The sequence below is a fragment of the Rhinoraja longicauda genome, chromosome 11 (assembly GCF_053455715.1).
Source record: "Rhinoraja longicauda isolate Sanriku21f chromosome 11, sRhiLon1.1, whole genome shotgun sequence".
Lineage (NCBI taxonomy): Eukaryota > Metazoa > Chordata > Chondrichthyes > Rajiformes > Arhynchobatidae > Rhinoraja > Rhinoraja longicauda.
The window spans coordinates 39,067,029-39,086,916 of record NC_135963.1 but is presented as its reverse complement, the minus strand read 5'-3'; the positions used below and the strand labels follow the sequence as shown (position 1 = coordinate 39,086,916).

The 19,888-nt window shown below is 39.1% G+C and overlaps 1 protein-coding gene across 5 annotated transcripts in view; it reads right to left on the bottom strand.

Annotated features, from left to right (window-relative positions):
- The window catches only part of ralgps2 (Ral GEF with PH domain and SH3 binding motif 2), a 252,065-nt gene that overhangs the window by 162,268 nt on the left and 69,909 nt on the right, over nucleotides 1-19,888 (bottom strand). For all 5 annotated transcript variants that reach the window (XM_078407415.1, XM_078407417.1, XM_078407419.1 and 2 more), the window contains one exon: nucleotides 10,997-11,047. In XM_078407415.1, coding sequence (XP_078263541.1) covers nucleotides 10,997-11,047 — 51 coding nt within the window. The remainder of the gene's footprint in view (nucleotides 1-10,996; nucleotides 11,048-19,888) is intronic.

Here is a 19,888-nt window from a genome sequence, read left to right as displayed (position 1 = left end):
TACGTTCATCTTCTTGTTTGCACAACTACTTCAATAAACAACTGTTGGTTTGCGTCAAAAGCAGTCTGGCTCCCTGTGGAGTAATGGCAATTAAAGAGACTGTATTGGAAAAGACTGAAGTTGCCATTACATTTAAAGTAAGAATTGCCTCTAAAGAGCCATTTTAAGTAAGAACTGGCTCTATGAGTGTGACTGGAACTTGTGAATCAACTGGACAGAATAAGGATTGTTTCACTTCACAAGCCTGACGCCGAAGCCCACAGACTGGACAGGGTCGAAACCTGCGCGAATCTGACTAACAGAGATTGGAAACTTTGAAAGCCAACGTGCAGGAAAAGTGAGTACAGCATTAAGCTTTATTGGAATAGCTATATATCAAAAGCTGTATTGGAAAACGGCTGCTGTAATTGGAATGCTGAGAACAAAGAAGTGACCTTGAGCATCGCAAGATTCAGTTGTTTTGAATTCTTGTGCTGATACGACTTTACGTCAACACGTTTTAAAGGGATAGCAACGTACAAGTACGTCTGTGGTTAGATCTGATGTTCAGCCACAAGGTGGGGATATCAGAAAGGATTCTGTAAAGCAAAAAAAAAAAATCTTCATCGTGTGCATCTTCAACGTTCTCTGCTGTCATGAAATGGGTTACCGCCCTGAAAGACCAGCATGAGATTGAGGAAGAAGAAGAAGAGAAGAGACAGTTGAAAATAAAAGAAGAATAAATAAGAAAGAAAGAACAGAAAAGACTCGAAGAACAATTGAAAGGCTTGGAATTGTTTCTTGAAAAGATCAGGGGACAAGTGAAGATACCATCAGATCCACTCTTCGGAAACATCCAGGAAGCCAAGCCAGTTGCAACTGTCAAAAGTTCTACTTTTGTTAAGGCAAGAGAAAGGCAGCAACTAAGAGGAAACAGTTTTGCAACAACTGTTAAACCTGTGGAAGCACACGTTAATGAAAATCTGACAACAAAGGGAATAAAAAGACACGTATCTACTGCCAAGCCACAAGGTTCTTGTAGTTCTGTAACAAAAGTGGTCACACATTAGGGCAGTGTCCACAGATCAAAAAGGAGGAGCACAAAGAAAAGATAGACTTCTTAAAGGAGAAGGGAGTCTGTTTTGGATGTTTGAAAATAGGTCACATGAGCAAAGGCTGCAAGAGTCGTTTGGCTTGTGATGTGTGCAACCAAAATCATCCTGAAATACATCACATTGAACAAAAGAACAAAGTAAAGAAACCAGAACATACAGAACAGAATGAAAAGCCAATTGCGAGTAATACTGTTCTCTCATCTCAAATGTGTGGGCATATTGGGGCCGGTGATGAAACCTGCATCTTCTCCATTGTTCCAGTACAAGTAAAGAACCACAAGGGGAGTACAGTGTTGCAAACAAATGCATTTTTGGATCATGGAAGTTCATCTACCTTCTGCACAGAAAGCTTGATGAGAAGGCTGAACATTACAGGACTAAGGACCAAAATTCTCTTGCATACCATGAACCAAGTGATGCCTGTGACCAGTCGTCTTATCTCAGGTTTGGAAATATCTAGTCTGGATAAAGACAATTTTATTCAACTATCTGATGTGTTCACACATAAAATCATGCCTGTTTCTCAGTTAATTACTGGCATTGATCTACTCATCGGGACAAATGCTTCAAAGGTATTGGAACCTTGGGAGCAGGTCAACAGCCAAGGGGATGGACCATACGCTGTTAAAACCCTACTGGGATGGGTCATCTATGGTACCCTGAGAGAAGACAACGATAACAGGGATGTAAATGGCTGCCCTGCTGCTGCTGTCAATCAAATATCCATTGCAAACCTAGAGGAGCTACTGGTCAAACAATACAATCACGACTTCTGTAAAAGAACCAGCAAGGAAACCGAAGAAATATCCAGAGAAGAAGTAAAGTTCTTGGATATTATGAATCGCTCAGCAAGGATAACAGATGGACACTATTGTCTAGACTTACCTTTCAAGCAAGAAAACGACAGCATGCCAAATAACCGTTGCATTGCTGAGCAACGCATCCAGAGCTTGAAACGCAAGTTTGGCAGAATGAGAAGTTTTACGATGAATATACATCTTTCCTCACAGAAATGATTGACAATGGTTATGTTGAAAGGATACCAGTGGACCAGCTGAGTCGAAGTGGAGAACTCTGGTACATCCCTCATCACGGGGTGTATCACTCAAAGGAACTTTAAGGGTGGTCTTTGACTGTGGTGCAGTCTTCAAAGGAACATCACTTAACTGCTAACTGCTGCTGGGTCCAGACCTAACCAACTAAATCATTGGAGTTCTCATCAGATTCAGACAAGAACCGGTTGCTTTGATGTATTGACTATTTGCGATTTCGGTGGTGGCCCGATGGTGATGTACAGCAAGATCTTGTTGAATACCGGATGAAGGTATATCTTTTTGGAGTCGTGTCGTTACCAAGTTGTGTAAACCTTGCATTAAGAAAAACTGCTGAGGACAACAAAGCACACTTTCCAGCGGAGATGACAAACACAGTAAAGAACAACTTCTACGAAGATGATTATTTAAAATCCATGCCTTCGGAACAAGAAGCAGTTTAGATGGTAAAAGACCTGACTGCCATCTGCCAAATGGGAGGATTCCAATAGCCGTTCTGTATTGGCATCCATTCCACAAGAAAACAGAATCAAAGAGATCAAGGAGTTGGACAAAGACAATCTGCCAATGCAAAGAGCACTGAGATTGCGCTAGTGAGTTGAAACGGATGTGTTCAAGTTCAGAATTGCTGCACAGGAACTACCATACACTAGATGTGGCATCTTGTCTGTGGTCGGCTCTATATTCGACCCTTTAGGATTTCTAGCATCATTTACTCTGCCAGCCAAGCTGATTATGCAGAGATTCTGCAAGGAGAAGCTTAGATGGGATGAAAACATACCGCAAACCTTCTCTCAGCGATGGGCAGGATGGCTAGCAGATCTCAACAAGATTGGGGAGTTTAAAGTGGACTGGTGCATGAAACCTACAAGCTTTGGTCAAATCAGATATGCACATCTGCACCACTTTTCAGACGCCAGCGAAAGTGGCTACGGTACTGTTTCAAATCTAAGATTGGAAAACGATAGCAAAGAGGTGCATATTGCATTCATAATGGGAAAATCCAGAGTGGCACCATTAAAACAAATGACAAATCCCTGAATGGAGCTTGCAGCTGCAGTCCTAGATGTCAGAGTTGACACAATGCTGCAAAAAGGATTACAGCTTCAACTGGATAAATCCATCTTCTGGACCGATAGCACAATGGTGCTTAAGTACATCATCAACAAAACCAAACGCTTTCAAACATTTGTAGCAAATAGGATCTATTTTGTAAGGGATGCTACTGATGTATCACAATGGAGATATGTTAGCACAATGGAAAATCCTGCAGATGAAGCCTCCAGAGGACTAACAGCAGACCGCTTCTTAAGCTGTAAAAGAATTTCTCTGTGAGCCAGACAGAGAATGGCCAAAACCTTACTTGGAATCTGCAATCTCTGCTAATGATCCAGAAATCAAGCAAGACATTACAATGAACGTCGTTGTCAAAGATCCATTGAACCCCACAAACTCTCTAATCACCTATTTCTCATCATGGAGGAATCTGAAGACAGCTGTTATTTGGCTTTAAAGTACAGACAATACGTGTGCAGCTAACTCAAAGGAGAAAGGAAATTCAAACTGCTGTGAGTAGCCTAGAAAAGGATCCTGGCAAACTGAAAAAAAGGTTGAAAGGAGGCAAGTCTTTAAAGCAACACTCCGTGGACAATGCTTATGTTCTGAAGATCTTTCCCAAGCAGAAAGTGCAATTACCTCTTTCAGTCAAAGACAAAGATTCGAAGAAGAACTATCAGGACTAGAAGCTGGTGGTAATAGTATCAAAAGATGCAGTCATTTGTACAAACTGGATCCGGTGCTGAATGATGAACTTCTGAGAGTAGGCGGTCGCCTGAATAGACTAGCGATGCTTGAAGAGGCTAAACATCCTATTATTCTCTTGAAGGACCTTCACATATCAACACTACTGTTACGACATATCCATGAACAGGAAGAAATCATATGCTGTCCCGTCTTCGTAAAAGATACTGGATGATCAAAGCTAACTCCGCTGCAAAACAATATCATAACAGACTGCGTTATGTGTAAACGACAACAGTGGTCAAGGGTAAAAAGCTTTGCTCCAGGTGACATTGTCGTGGTGGCTGATTCCACTGCACTACGAGGCTCTTGGCTAATGGGCAGAATATTGGTACCATACCAGATGCACAAGGCCTTGTGCGCACAGTTCGACTTCAGACTAAGCGCAATATCTTGGAAAGACCGATAACAAAGATATGCCTGCTCCTAGAAGCTGATACCTAAGTAAAGCAAAGACTGGTGGCGTTAAAGATTGAAGAGTCACTAAAGTAGATTAGATGCCCAACATGTAGTGCATACCTTTTTTTGATTATGTGTAAAGTTTTTATAGCTCCTTTTAATGTTTATTAGTAATTGTTTCGTTATATACATAGAACAATTAGGGGCCGGTGTGTAGGAACCATTTGTGTTGGTGCTGGCTGCTTTAGCATATTACATTATTTTGTCTAGATATATCTTGCCGTATTACTTTGGACACTTGGGGGCTGTCGTTAGATGAATATATATATGGGCATAACAGACTGGGAGGAGCCAGAACTCCTCTGGAGACACAGGGACCCAGGGACTGGGAGGATTTAGACACGGGGAGCTTGGAAGAGATACATTTCTTACCAGACCTGCAACAGGCCTGCATTGAGAGCTGTCGGCAGATGGGGAGAACAGAGCAGCCAGTTATGACTTGAATGTGAAATAGGTAAAGCCACTGGTATGTTCATCTTCTTGTTTGTACAACTACTTCAATAAACAACTAATTAAACTGAAAATACATTTACGAAATCTCTCTGTTGGTTTGCGTCAAGAACAGACTGGCTCCCTGTGGAGTAATGGCAATTAAAAGAGTGTATAATAATAATAATATATTCCTTTATTCGTCCCACACCGGGGACATTTACAGTGTTACAGCAGCAGAGTGGATAGCAAGAGAGCAAGAGATCATTTATTATAAATAAAAGATACATAAATTGTCATCAGTTTTCTGTGTGTTCTTAGCTGTTATTGTTGACTCGTTTGCTGGGAGCAGTGCTGGTTGTGCAGTCTCACAGCAGCGGGAAGGAAGGACCTCTTATATCTCTGCTTCACGCACTTGGGGTGAAGGAGTCTGGCACTGAAGGAGCTACTCAGTGCAGTGACAGTGACAGTGACAGTGTCCTGCATGGGGTGGGAGTCGTTGTCCAGCAGCGATGTTAGTTTTGCCGTCATTCTCCTCTCTCCCACCACCTGCACTGAGTTGAGGGGGCAACCCAGAACAGAGCTGGCCTTCATGACCAGCTTGTCGAGTCTCTTCCCTTCCGCCGCAAGGATGCTGCTGCTCCAACAGACCATTCCATAGAAAATGGCCGATGCCACCACTGTGTTGTAGAAGGTCCTTAGGAGTGCCCCCTGCACTCCAAAGGACCTGAGTCTCCTTAGCAGATAAAGTCTGCTCTGGCCCTTTCTGTATAGCGCATCGGTGTTTTCAGTCCAATCCAGTGTATTGGAAAAGACTGAAGTTGCCATTACAGCCATTACTTAAATTTCTTCTTTTAAAATCTGCACTGTGGCTGGCTAACGACTTTTTACATTATTGTAAATCTATATCAGATTTCAAAATGACTACACTTGGAGTTCTCTACATTCTGCTGGTAAATAGACTCCATGAATATTCTATGTTACTTTTTTAACTGCCCCATATCACCCCTCACCCTTGATTTCTAACATTCCCTCCTCTTATGAACCGTGAGTTGACCGATATCTGCAAATATTCACGATTCAGCTTACAATTTCCATTTTCTTTGCAACATGGAAAGAGGGGTCAATTTACTTCGCAATCCCAGACTGTTTCTCATCTTTCTTTCATTGCTTTAATGCAATCAGATGTTTTTTTTCCAATTACATTCGAAGATTATGATAGAAATGAATCAGTGCTCAAGGAAGCAGCTTTCATTAAGTATGTGTTCTTTGTGCAAGAACAAACCCTTGTCAACTTTTGGTTGCTGAAGCTTGAAAGACACCTAAAATGTTCAACAATTACAATTACACAAACCTAAAAATTCCAAGTACATCAAGTAATTAATAAATTTCCCAACATTAAACATGAATAGCAGATTAAGTTTCACTGGTCATGGTCATGTTTCACATGAAGTCTTTCGCTATTATGACACTTGTCAGAATTTCTCAGGAATAACATGGTAAATAGAAAAACGTTGATGTCCAAACCAACAACAATTCAGAAAAAGCTGACAAATATTGTGATATATCCTTCTCAGAATATAAAAACAGAGGCACAGCTAGTACATTGCTGGCTCACAGCGCCGGTGGCTAGGTTAGAATACTAATACCAAATGCTGTCTGTGCGGAGTTGGCACATTCTGCACATCCCACCCGGTGGCGCCGTCAGCGATGGCAGCCTCGCCAGCAGTCTGAATTTCCGCCTTTTTTGTTATTTTTAGTGTGTTTTAAAAAGTATGTGTTAATGTTCTCTGGTTTGTTTTATGTGGGGGGTGGGGGAGGGGGTCGGGTAAAACCTTTTTTCAATCTCTTATCTTGCCGGAGATGCAATTGTTTTCCGGATCGTATCTCTGGTCACTCTGCGGCCTAATATTATGGAGCTTGCAATCTCAGGTAGAGACCGATATCGGGAAGCTCCAAAGTCGCAAGAGATTCGATTAGCCCCGACCCGGAGTCTGATCGCCCGGCGCAGGGAGCTGAGATCCCCCCCGATGCGGGAGCTTGATCGCCCCGATGCGGAAGGCTCGTCCCATCAACGGAAGGCTCGAGGCACCCTGACTGCGGGAGAACAAAGGAGACTGAACCTTTTTTGCTTTCCATCACAGTGAGGAATGTGGGGATGCTGTGGTGGATGTTCATGTTAAAAAATTATTTGGGTGTCTTGTTGCTCTTTAATGGTATAACTGTATAGGCAAATTAAATTCCTCGTATGTTACAAAACACACTTGGCTAATAAATTACTATTATGATTATGACAGCATGGTTTTCCTACCACATAACAAAGGTTTGGGGGTTAATGGGTTAAATTGGCCACCATAAATTGACCCCTGTGTTAGCGAGTAGTAAAGTTTGGATTGAGTTGATGGAAATTTACAGGGAAAATTAGCTGGGCATCTGATTGCTCTGTGACATCTACTTGATGAGCCAAATTGCCTCTATCCAATGTTGCAAAGAAATGTAGAAATATAAATATATAGATATACAAAAGGATGATGGGAAAAGATGTCTTCATGTGAGCAATAGGATTATTATGAGAAGAGAAAGGGGTTAAAAACAACCAATCCAGGACAAAAGACTAGACAGTGTTTTCAGGTTGAATAGACCTCACACAAGGATATTTAATGGTCTATGAAGATGTCAAGAGAATGCTAAAAGAATTGATAACAGCTTAACTGGGGAAGAGTGTTCTCCAGCATTGATTGACTGATCACAGAAATGTGAAAGTTCCAAGCTTTTGCTGGACTAGCATTTTCAGAGACCTATTAAACTGAAAACAAGACATTGACCATTTGGTTTGTAATAAAGCAAGAAATTCTGAAATATCTCTCAACAGCTCAATATCTATTAACAGCTTCAATAGCAGGCAGAAGGGATGATTGTCACAATCATTATAGGAGATTGGTCTTTGAAGGACCCTATTATCCCCTTAGTTACACTTTTTCATTTCACAAGGGGAGTATCTGTGTTCAAATAATTTGTTTTATGACTTAATGCATTAAATGATCTGTGCATTAATACATTGAGTCAGAATAAAGACTCACTAAAAAGGCAATAAATCTATGAATGTTTTTTCCTAAAAACTGCTCTCAAGTATTAAATGGTACATTTATTTTAATTAGCATTGTTTCTACATAAAATTGGGTCTGTGATGCAATGTGGGAAACGTCAAAGAACACCAACACAATCTTATGAGTAGAAAATAAATATTACTGCTCTGAAGCACCTATTCAATGACTATAGATGGAACATATGCTCAAATTAAGAGTAGCTGTTCATTGCCAATATCCACCAAAGAATTTCAAGCAATTTGGACAGATATTGAGCATGACCCACATGGCTAGAACTGAAGTATAGCATATCTTCCATTAATTTCTCCTAAGTACCATTTATATATCTAGGCATATGAGGTAATAAAAAAGAGGAAAAGAGCCGCGCGCTTGCACGAGGCATACAGCGGGGGTCATAAAATTGGAAAATTTTGAAAATTTAAACACAAAATTACCAGTTTCAAGTCTCTTTTAGTGCATTTCAATGTAAAAATGGGCATTACAAAATAATGTGAATATGTCACTATACTAATAACATTTTTATTATTTTAATGACTTTATTTATATAATCTTGCACTTAAATTTAATATTTACTCATTACAGTTCCACCAATGACTTTCTGGCACTCTTGATTCCAGAGCTTTGCTGGTTTATCCAGCTGGCCAAGGAAGTCGGCTATGGGGATAAATGGGGATAGATGTGCTGGTTCCAGCTGGGCTGGAGTTCCAGAGCCCCGGCCGCAGGTTGCAAATTCAACCCGCCGATCGGCCGTGGAAGTTCCAATGAGGTCGAGATTGGCTGCCTTGCCCAGTATAGGTGCCACATTTTCGGGGAGACTTCCAGGGCGGGGGCATTTCAAGTGGGCTCTCGTAATTTTGTCCTGATTTCTATGATTCAGCAGCTATTTCTTGCGGAACCCAAAACGACCTCTAGCAGAACTCTAGTGTTCTGGTGGACCCTGGTTGAGAAACGCTGCTCTACATCGTTTCTTTTCTTTTTCTTCTTTTTTTTCTTCGATCCGATTTCTCCGTTGGTAAACGCGATTTTGGCAAAGTGAAAAACGCGGAAATCATGCAAAAAGCGCGGAAAATCCGGGGAAAATTCACATGCCTGTATCTCTCGCTCCCCTTCTCCATGACAGTCTGAAGATGGGTCTCGACCCAAAACATCACCTAAGGGGCGCAGCGGTAGAGTTGCTGCCTTACAGTGAATGCAGCGCCGGAGACTCGGGTTCGATCCTGACTTTGGGCGCCGTCTATATGGAGTTTGCACGTTCTCCCCGTGACCTGCGTGGCTTTTCTCCGAGATCTTCGGTTTCCTCCCACACTCCAAAGACGTACAGGTATGTAGGTCAATTGGCTGGGCAAATGTAAAAATTGTCCCTAATGTGTGTAGGATAGTGTTAATGTGCGGGGATCGCTGGGCGGCACGGACCCGGTGGCCGAAGGGCCTGTTTCCGCGCTGTATCTCTAAATCTAAAAAAATCTTGAAAAACCTAGTCCTTTTCTCCTGAGATACTGCCTAACCCGCTGAGTTACTCCAGCTGTTTGTGTCTGTCTTCTGTATGTAACAAGACTAGCCAACATTCAGGCACAGTCTACGAATTCACAAATAATATTTGCGCCACAGAAGTGTCCGACAATGATAATCTCCATTAAAAAAGTCTAACTAACCTTGTCGCCAATACCCCAACATTCATAATTTCTCTTTCCACAATTGCCTTCTGACCTCCTGAGTGTTTTCACCCGCTTCAAATCACAGTTGTCAACGTCAGATTTATTACACCCTCATAGTTAACAAATGTTAGAAATGAAAAGCTCATATACAAATAGAACCCTTCAGAACTCAGTAGTTCATTGATTTGACTGGTTTCTACTACGAACGAAGCAGAAGTATTAGACAACAGACCCGATGTCAATATCAAAAGAGCACTCTCATATCAACCTTCTCTCCTCAGACAATCACCTCAGCATGGGATCAATCAGATGGTTCAAACTCACCGTTACTTGTCACGGCCCCAATTATGATCATACCCTTTCTCATTACCACTGCCTCTCTTAGTTCAAACACATTACATATCATTTTTAAAGATTCCACCTGAAAAGCCCATCAATTCGAAGGAAGCATTAGGGTCACACCCTCGCTGCCACTTCAATTCATCACATCAGATTTTAGCAGAATTTGATTGTGATATGACATTTCTAATCAAAGGTCTGAGACAGACCAGAAGGGCAGTTTGTCCACCTACTGACCAAAAAATGAAATTGATAAACCTCAAGTGATAAACTGCAAACATCTTGAGGCTGTTGGAACAAAATAGAATCATAATGTATCATGGGATGACGGCAATCAACCAATAACTCACATAATGCCTTTGATCATTATTACAGCATCTATTACTCATCATTACATTGCCTATTGTTAAGGGCCTGTCCCACTTAGGCGATTTGAAGGCGACTGCCGGTGACTAGGCTGTCGCCGAACGTTTGCCGGGGTGTCGTGGGCATGATCATGAGGAGTCTTCAAAGAATCGTAGCGGATCTTGGCGCGTCGCTGAAAAATTTACCTGCTAGAAATTTCTCGGCGACAGCTGGCTTGTCACCAGGTATCGTAGCTCATTGCGGTCGCTGTCGCATGCTGTCCCCAGGTTTGCTAGGTTGCCGCAGATGCATTTAGAAGCACGTAATATTAAATTAATTTGACAGGTAGATTGAAGGCAACAGTTTGACGGTCAGGTAAGCGTGGGAATTTTGCGATGTTTATGGCCATCAGCGATTACTTTTAAAGTAGGCTCCCAACCCAGATATGTAACCCAGAAATCAGATATGCATCTCTCGTACATTTTCAAAGAATGCCCACACAAAAATCCATTTAACCACGTTTAATCTCTTAGCCAGGTGCTAGTTTCACAAAAAAAGTAACTTGTACCGACCTGTCTCGGCATTGTCGTGGTCATTGTCATATCGTAAAATAAAATTTTGGCGATCTGCTACGACTTTGACAGTCGCCGGCAGTCGCCTAAAAAATCGCCTAAGTGGGACAAGCCCTTTAGAGACAGTGATATAACGAAACTCACCTCAGGCTGAATAGCTTTAAAAACTGGTGCATCCATTAATGTTATCTGACTCTGTAAAACAAAAATTACAATTTAATTGATAAAGTAATCAACCTTCACAATAATTGTGTGCATTATAAATTGCAAAATAATGTCCCCAGTAGTCTTTATCTTTAAAATATTAAATGTTTTATAATGCATCATTGCTGCCTGTACCTTTATACCTCAACTAACACAAGGACAGGAAACCTCATTGACCTGCTCAGTTCTAAGGGGAATTCTTCTGCACAGCATAAAATCATGGGTCGAACAACAGAGTTAATTGAAAGGCTGATGGATAGATAGAACAAACGCCTGAAGCGATTTTAACAATTTCCAACTGAAAAACTCCAGAAGTACTATCAGTTATCAAAGTAACTGTTGGCAGGATTTTTGCAAGATGTGGCTGATGCAGATGGATACAAAAGGGTAAAATCTTGCTCATCAATAAATCTTGCTTGCCTATTATTTCAAAGATATAATCTCAGCAAAAGTATTATTAAACCATATTTTATGCATAAACTTACCTTTTGCAGTACCTGATTTAGCCAGTCAACAAACTTCTCAAAAACCTTCGGTCATAGGGCTATAAAGCATAGAACCAGACCATTCAGACCATCTCATATATGCGGACCAAGTTGGCTTTTAAAATTAGGGTTAAAAGATATAAAGTAATCTAGAAATTTACCACTGTCCTAGGTCTTTTGCAGCCTTTTCAGCACTGCCCCACCCCCTCTTCCCGCTGCCGCGTCCCACCCCAACCATTGAAATAAATGGACTTACTCTTCCAACAACCAGTTTCCCAGCATAAATTTGGAGAGATGCCAGCAATTGCACAGAATTGCTAATATTTCACAGCAAGTACTGACCCATTCTAATTTCTGGAAATTACCAAAAAAATCATTAAATCACAAGAAAGGCTAATATAATTTTCTATGCATCCAAAGTGATGAGCTTTGTAATAATTTAACATTTTCTTTCAAAGAAAACCTCTGGAAACAATGATAATATTTGCCTTTCATATGATTGAAGGATTCTAAAGTGCTCAGAGTATATATGAAGTCAGAGTCATAAAACATAGAAAACATAGACATAGAAAAACATAGAAAATAGGTGCTGGAGGATGCCTATTCATTGTGATCATGGCTGATCATCTACAATCAGTAACCTGTGCCTGCCTTCTCCCCATATCCCTTGATTCCACTTTCCCCTGGAGCTCTATCTAACTCTCTTTTAAATTCACCCATTGAATTTGCCTCCACTGCATTCTGTGGCAGAGAATTCCACAAATTCACAACGATCTGGGTGAATAAGTTTCTTCCCACCTCAGTTTTAAATGGCCTCCCCTTTATTCTCAGTCTGTATCCCCTGGTTCTGGACTCCCCAACATTGGGAACATTTTTCCTGCATCTAGCTTGTCCAGTCCTTTTATGATTTTATACGCCTCAATAAGATCCCCTCTCATCCTTCTAAACTCCAGTGAATACAAGCCTAGTCTTTCCAATCTTTGCTCATATGACAGTCCCTCCATCCCAGGGATTAACCTCGTGAACCTATGCTGCACTGCCTCAATAGCAAGGACGTCCTTCCTCAAATTTGACCAAAACTGCACACAATACTCCAGATGTGGTCTCACCAGGGCCCTATACAACTGCAGAAGGACTTCTTTGCTCCTGTACTCAAATCCTCTCGTTATGAAGGCCAGCATGCCATTAGCTTTCTTCACTGCCTGCCATACCTGCATGCTTACTTTCAGTGACTTGTATACAAGGACACCAAGGTCTCGTTGCACTTCCCCTTTACCTAATCTGACACCATTGAGATAATCTGCCTCCTTGTTTTTGCCGCCAAAGTGAATAACCTCACATTTATCCACATTATACTGCATCTGCCATGCATCTGCCCACTCACTCAACCTGTCCAAGTCACCCTGCAACCTCCTAACATCCTCTTCGCAGTTCACACTGCCACCCAGGTTTGTGCCATCTGCAAACTTGCGAGTGTTACTTCTAATTCCATCATCCAAATCATTAACATATATTGTAAATAGTTGCGGCCCCAGCACCGAGCCTTGTGGCAGCCCACTCTCCACTGCCTGCCATTCTGAAAAGGACCGGTTTATTCCTACTCTTTGCTTCCTGTCTGCCAACCAATTCTCTATCCATGTCAATACCCTACCCCCAATAACATGTGCTCTACTTTTGCTCACCAACCTCCCGTTGTAGTACCTTATCAAAGGCTTTCTGAAAGTCTAGCTACACTACATCCACTGGCTCTCCTTCATCCATTTTACTTGTCACATCCTCAAAAAATTCCAGAAGATTAGTCAAGCAGGATTTCCCCTTCATAAATTCATGCTGACTTGGACCAATCCTTTTAACGCTCTCCAAATGTGCCGTTATTACCTCTTTAATAATTGACTCCAGCATCTTCCCCACCATCGATGTCAGGCTAACTGGTCTATAATTCCCCGTTTTCTCTCTCTCGCTCCTTTCTTGAAAAGTGGGATAACATTAGCTACCCTCCAATCCACAGGAACTGATCCGGAATCTATTGAACATTGGAAAATTATCACCAATGCGTCCATGATTTCCTGAGCCACCTCCTTGAGTACCCTTGGTTGCAGGCCATCAGGCCCTGGGGTTTTATCAGCCTTCAGTCCCATCAGTCTACCCAATACTATTTCTCGCCTATTGTGAATTTCTTTCAGTTCCTCTGTCTCCCTTGATCCTCTGTCCACTAGTACATCTGGGAGATTGTGTCTTCCTTAGTGAAGACAGATCTGAAGTACCTGTTCAACTCTTCCGCCATTTCCTTGTTACCCATAATAATTTCACCCGTTTCTGCCTTCAAGAGACCCACATTTGTCTTTACTAATCTTTTTCTCTTAACATGCCTAAAGAAGCTTTTACTGTCCTTCTTTATATTCTTGGCTAACTTCGCTTTGTGCCTCATCTTTTCGGCCTGTATTTCCCTTTTTGCTATCTTTTGTTGTTCTTTTAAAGTTGCCCACTCCTCTGGCTTCCCACTACTCTTTGCTATCTTATATATCTTTTCTTTGAGTTTTATTCCATCTCTAGCTTCCCTTGTCAGCCACGGTTGCCTCTTACTCCCCTTAGAATCATTCTTCCTCTTTGGAATGAAATGATCCTGCATCTTCTGGAGTATGCCCAGAAATTCCTGCCATTGCTGTTCCACCGTCATTCCTGCTAGGATCCCTTTCCATTGGACCTTGGCCAGCTCCTCTCTCATGCCTTCATAGTCCCCTTTGTTCAACTGCAACACAGATATTCCTGGTTTAACCTTCTCCCTCTCAAATTGCAGATTAAAACTAATCATATTATGGTCACTACCTCCAAGTGGTTCCTTTACCTTGAGTTCCCTTATTAAATCTGGTTCATTGAACAACACTAAATCCAGAATAGCCTTCTCTCGTAGGCTCCAGTACAAGCTGCTCTAGGAATCCATCTCAGAGGCACTCTACAAACCCCCTTTCTTGGGGTCCAGAACCAACCTGATTTTCCCAGTCTACCTGCATATTGAAATCCCCCATAACTACAGTGGCATTACCTTTGTTCCATGCCAATTTTAGCCCCTGCTGCAACCTACACCCTCTTTCCAGGCTACTGTTTGGGGGTCTGTAGATAACTCCTATTAGTGTCTTCTTACCTTTAAAATTCCTCAACTCTATCCACAGTGACTCTACATCGTCAGTCCCAATGTCGCCCCTTGCAAGGGACTGAATTCCATCCCTCACCAACAGAGTTACCCCACATCCTCTGCCCACCTGCCAGTCCTTTCTTTTTTTTTTTTTTTTTTTTTGAAAAGCATATGTACAAATCGAAATTTTAAAAAAACACATTTGTTACAAAGTTCTTACATAGCTTCAATTTTTAAATTTTTGAAGAGAGAAAGTAAAAATAAAAATATAAAACTATAAACTTGGGAAGAGAGAGTAAGAGGGTTAATAAAAAAAAAAAGGATCTAACAATAAAAATTAACGGGAGTAGATCCGGGAGACAAAAACCACAGCTGTACATCCAACCCCCAACTCAAGTTTCAACTTTTTATTTAAATTTTTATTTTTTAATTTTTTTTAATTTTAGTCCTGTGCCAAACCCATTTACTTTTCTAAAAATTCAATAAATGGAGACCATATTTTTAAAAATAACTCAGGTTTGTCGATTAAGGCAAACCTTATTTTTTCCAAATGCAGGGTCTCTGTCATTTCCATAGTCCACATTTTAATTGTGGGGGTTATTGGTTTTTTCCAAAATTTAAGTATTAGTTTTTTCGCAGTTATTAGACTGTAATCAAGAAAATGTACCTGACTTACTGTAAAATTTGTAGTATGTTCTGATAATCCTAATATAATTAATTTTGGGTCCATATCTAATTTTTTATTAATAACTTTAGAAACTATTTTAAAAATCTCCAACCAGAAGTTTTGCATTTTTATACAAGTTACGAAAATATGAGTTAAATTAGCTTCTTGAAATTGACATTTATCACACATAGGAGAGATACTAGGAAAAATCCTATTTAATTTCGTCTTCGAATAATGTAATCTATGTATTATTTTAAATTGTATTAAGGAATGTCTAGTATTCAATGAGCATTGATGTATATGTTGTAAACTTTCATCCCATATATCTTGCATTATAAATTGATTCAATTCGTCCTCCCATGCTCGTCTATAAGATTCTGATGACGGAATGTCAATGTCAAGGAGAATATTGTAAATAAAAGATATTAATTTATTTGAGTTATAATGTCGATTCAGGCATACATCAAGTGTTTCTGGATCTCTAAACTTATATTCTTGCATATGTGATTTTACATAATCTCTAAGTTGTAAATATCTAAAATAATTATTAACATGTAATCCGTACTTCTGCTGTAACTCCTGAAACGAAAGAAAAGTTCCCTTATGATAAAGATCTCCCACCCTTTTGATTCCATAACTTTTCCATTGAGCAAAGCCTCTATCTAAGACAGACGGTTTAAAAGAAGGATTATTCGCAATAGGAAGGAAAACAAATAATTTACTCAATTTTAACGTAAGCTTTAATTGTTTCCAGGTATGGATAACACTATGTATAATGGGATTACCTCCATATGTTTTTTTATTTAAATTTATTGGAGCTAAGAGGATCGCACCAATATCGAATGGTAAGCAATCCTCTTTCTCCATCTTTAACCAATCCAGTTGTTGATCAGTCATCCAACCAGCAGGTTATATTTTTAATATTAACCGCCCAATAATAAAATAAAAAGTTAGGTAAAGCAATTCCTCCATTAATTTTAGACTTACATAAGTGTCTTTTATTTATTCTATGAGTCTTGTAGTCCCAAATAAAATTAGTAACAATTGAATCAATTTTAAAAAAAAACTTTTTTGGAAGGTAGATCGGAATTGCTTGAAATAAGTATAGTAGCTGTGGAAGAAAGATCATCTTTATAGCATTACTACGACCAACTAATGATATAGGAAGTGTTTTCCAAAATTGGATATTTCTGTGTAATTTAGCAAGTAAAGGAGGAAAATTTGATTTAAATAAAGAAGTATATTTCCTAGTCACGTAAATTCCAAGATATTTAAACTTTTCATAGGCAATTTTAAAAGGAAATTGTTGAAGTATGGCCGGATTATGCTCCATTATTGGCATAATTTCACTTTTATACCAGTTAATTCTATAACCTGAAAATGAACCAAATTGAGTTATGAGATTTAATAAATTCGGAATGCTAATTTCTGGCTTTGTAATATATATTAATACATCATCCGCATATAAAGAAATTTTATTGGTTGTATGTTTAGTGTTGTAGCCATAAATATCTGAATTTGATCTAATACTCTCAGCAAGTGGTTCTATAATAAGGGCAAATAAAAGTGGTGATAGTGGACATCCTTGTCTACAACCCCTAGCTAAATGAAATTTAGATGACAGCATTTGATTAGTTAATATTCTAGCTGTTGGGGATGTATATAAAAGTTTCACCCATGCACAAAAATTTTCACCTAGTTGAAATTTTTCCATCACTGAGAAAAGATAGGGCCATTCTACTTGATCAAATGCTTTTTCAGCATCTAGCGAGATGATTGCTAAATCTTCATTTAATAGTCTATTTGAATAAATTATATTAAACAAGCGTCTCAAGTTGAAAAATGAATATCGTTTGGCTATAAAGCCTGATTGATCGGGGTGTATCAATTTGTCTATAACTAGACTTAATCTCTGAGCTAAGATTTTCGCTAATATCTTCTGATCAGTATTTAAAAGAGCTATCGCCCTATACGAACCAGGGTCTTCAGAATCCTTATCTTTTTTAGGAATGAGGATTATTGTTGATTCAGTCAGAGTTTGTGGCAATCTCTGTTGTTTAAAGGCGTGACTATATACAGTTTGCAAACGTGGAGAGATCAACCCACTGAATTTTTTATAAAATTCATTATTTAAGCCATCAGGGCCAGGAGTCTTCCCATTTTTCATGGATTTAATAGTCTCTTCAACGTCTTTCATAGTTATTTCTGCGCCCAGTAAATTTCTATCACTCACATTCAAACCAGGAAGGTTACATTCCTGCAAAAACGTTTGCATCTGCGCAGAAGTATCTGTTATTTTTGATGAATATAATGACTGATAAAATTGCAAAAATCTCTGATTAATATCCTTAGGTAGTTTAAGCAAATCTCCATTTTCTGATCTAATTTTATGAATTGTAGAATCATCTTCTAATTTACGGAGTTGACGTGCTAGCAATTTCTGTGGTTTATCTCCAAATTAAAAATGTTTTTGTTTAGTATATTGAAAAAGCCTTAAAATATGAGCTGAAAGGATATAATTTAACTTATATTTGAGAACTGCAATTTTATTATGTATTTCAATAGAGGGAGCGATGGCATTTGTTATGTCTAACTGTCTTATCTGACTTTCCAGGTCATTCTGTTCAGCTCGGTTCTTCTTGTTTTGAGACGCTTGAAAAGCAATAATACATCCTCTCACAAACGCTTTAAATGTTTCCCAAAGCAGGGACGCAGGTGTTTCAGGAAGGTCATTTGCATTAAAAAAAATCTCATATTGCGATTTAAGATAGTCATAACATGCTTTTTCATTTAAGATTTGCGGATTAAATCTCCAATTAGTCTGTTTCCCCGTTACTCCTTGGAGTTTTACCCTAAATGTTAAAGGGGCATGATCGGATATAATAATATTATGATATTTTGAATTATACGTATAAGGAATAAGTTTGGAGTCCACCAAGAAATAATCAATTCTTGAATAAGTTTTATGCACAGGTGAATAAAATGAATACTCTCGGCCTGAAGGATTATCAATCCTCCAAACATCTTTTATATTTGCATTATTTATATAAGAGTTTAATAATTCACACGACTTGGATTTTGTTTTCCTTTGAGTTGAAGATCTATCCAAATAAGGATCTAATGTACAATTTAAATCTCCTCCAATTATCAAGTTATATTGTCCAAATTCTGGAATGGTATTAAATATTTTTTTTTAAAATAACGGATTATCAAAATTTGGTGCGTAGACATTCACCAATATCAATTTTGTAGAATATAGTTCTCCCACTAATATAACATATCTACCTTCAGTGTCGACTATAGAGGAAGTATTTATAAATGGTATACCCTTACGAATTAAAATAGCAACACCTCTTGATTTAAAGGGAAACGATGAGTGAAATACTTTATCAATCCATTTGCCTTTCAGTCTATTATGTGCTACATTTTTTAGATGAGTTTCCTGAAGGAACATTATGTCTGCATCAATAGATTTTAAATGTGAAAGTACTTTACCTCTTTTAATTGGTTCATTAACACCCTTGACATTCCAACTACAAAATGTAATACCTTTAACCCCTGTTTTCCTAATAGAATCTTGCATCTTAACCGATAAATGGTCTATAATAAAGCAAATGGTCTGGCACCCGGACTACAACATTTTTCTTGAATGAGGGGTGGATGATCTTTTGTACAGCGTAGAGTGCCTCCCGGAAATATCTCCCTAAAGTATATAATTTCTGAAAAATGACATGATAATAAAAGTTAAATCTAAAACAAAAATCAATATATAAAGGGTTAAAAGAGTGCAGGAAAAAAGAAGAGACAACTAAAACTACAACTACAATTAGTGCAGTTAGTGTTAGCCACCCTAAGGTGGCAAAAAATCTAAGGACTTCCGTGAGATGTAAAAAAAAATTAATACTAGCTCCGTTTTTTAACACAGTTATTTTTTTTTTCTTCCCGGTTTTAAAATATATATATTTTTAGAAGCAAGGGGAAATAAACAGGACAGGCCCAAAGGAATTTAATCCAAAATAGGCCAGTTTTCCCCCCTAGGGTGTATTAGTTAAATGTTAAAAGTAAAATTTACATGAGTCAAGTGTTACTTGAACTTCTTATTGGTAGTGATTAATAATATTTTTTTATTAATAGTAGTTAATAAAGATTAATAGTCATATAGCTTATTCACTGGTCTTGGAACTTTAAATTATAACGCCTTATAGCCCAATCAGTTCTCTGCCAGTGATTACAGCCGTGGAGTGGTATTCATCCCTTCAGCGAGTTTTCAATCTCTCGGGCGAATTCGAATGCTTTAATGTGATCAGTATAAAAGGTTTCTGTCTGCTTGTAGGTGACTCGCAGTTTGGCCGGGTACAACATTCCGAATCTGAGCGATGGGATCTTCCTCAGAATTGATCTTGTCTCATTAAAAAGTGCTCTTTTCTTAACCACCTCAGCAGGATAATCTCTAAAAATACGGATATTGTCGCCTTGGAATGATAAGTTTCTGTTGATAGCGATTCTTGACAGAATATCTTCTAAGACTTGAGAGTAGTGTACCTTTA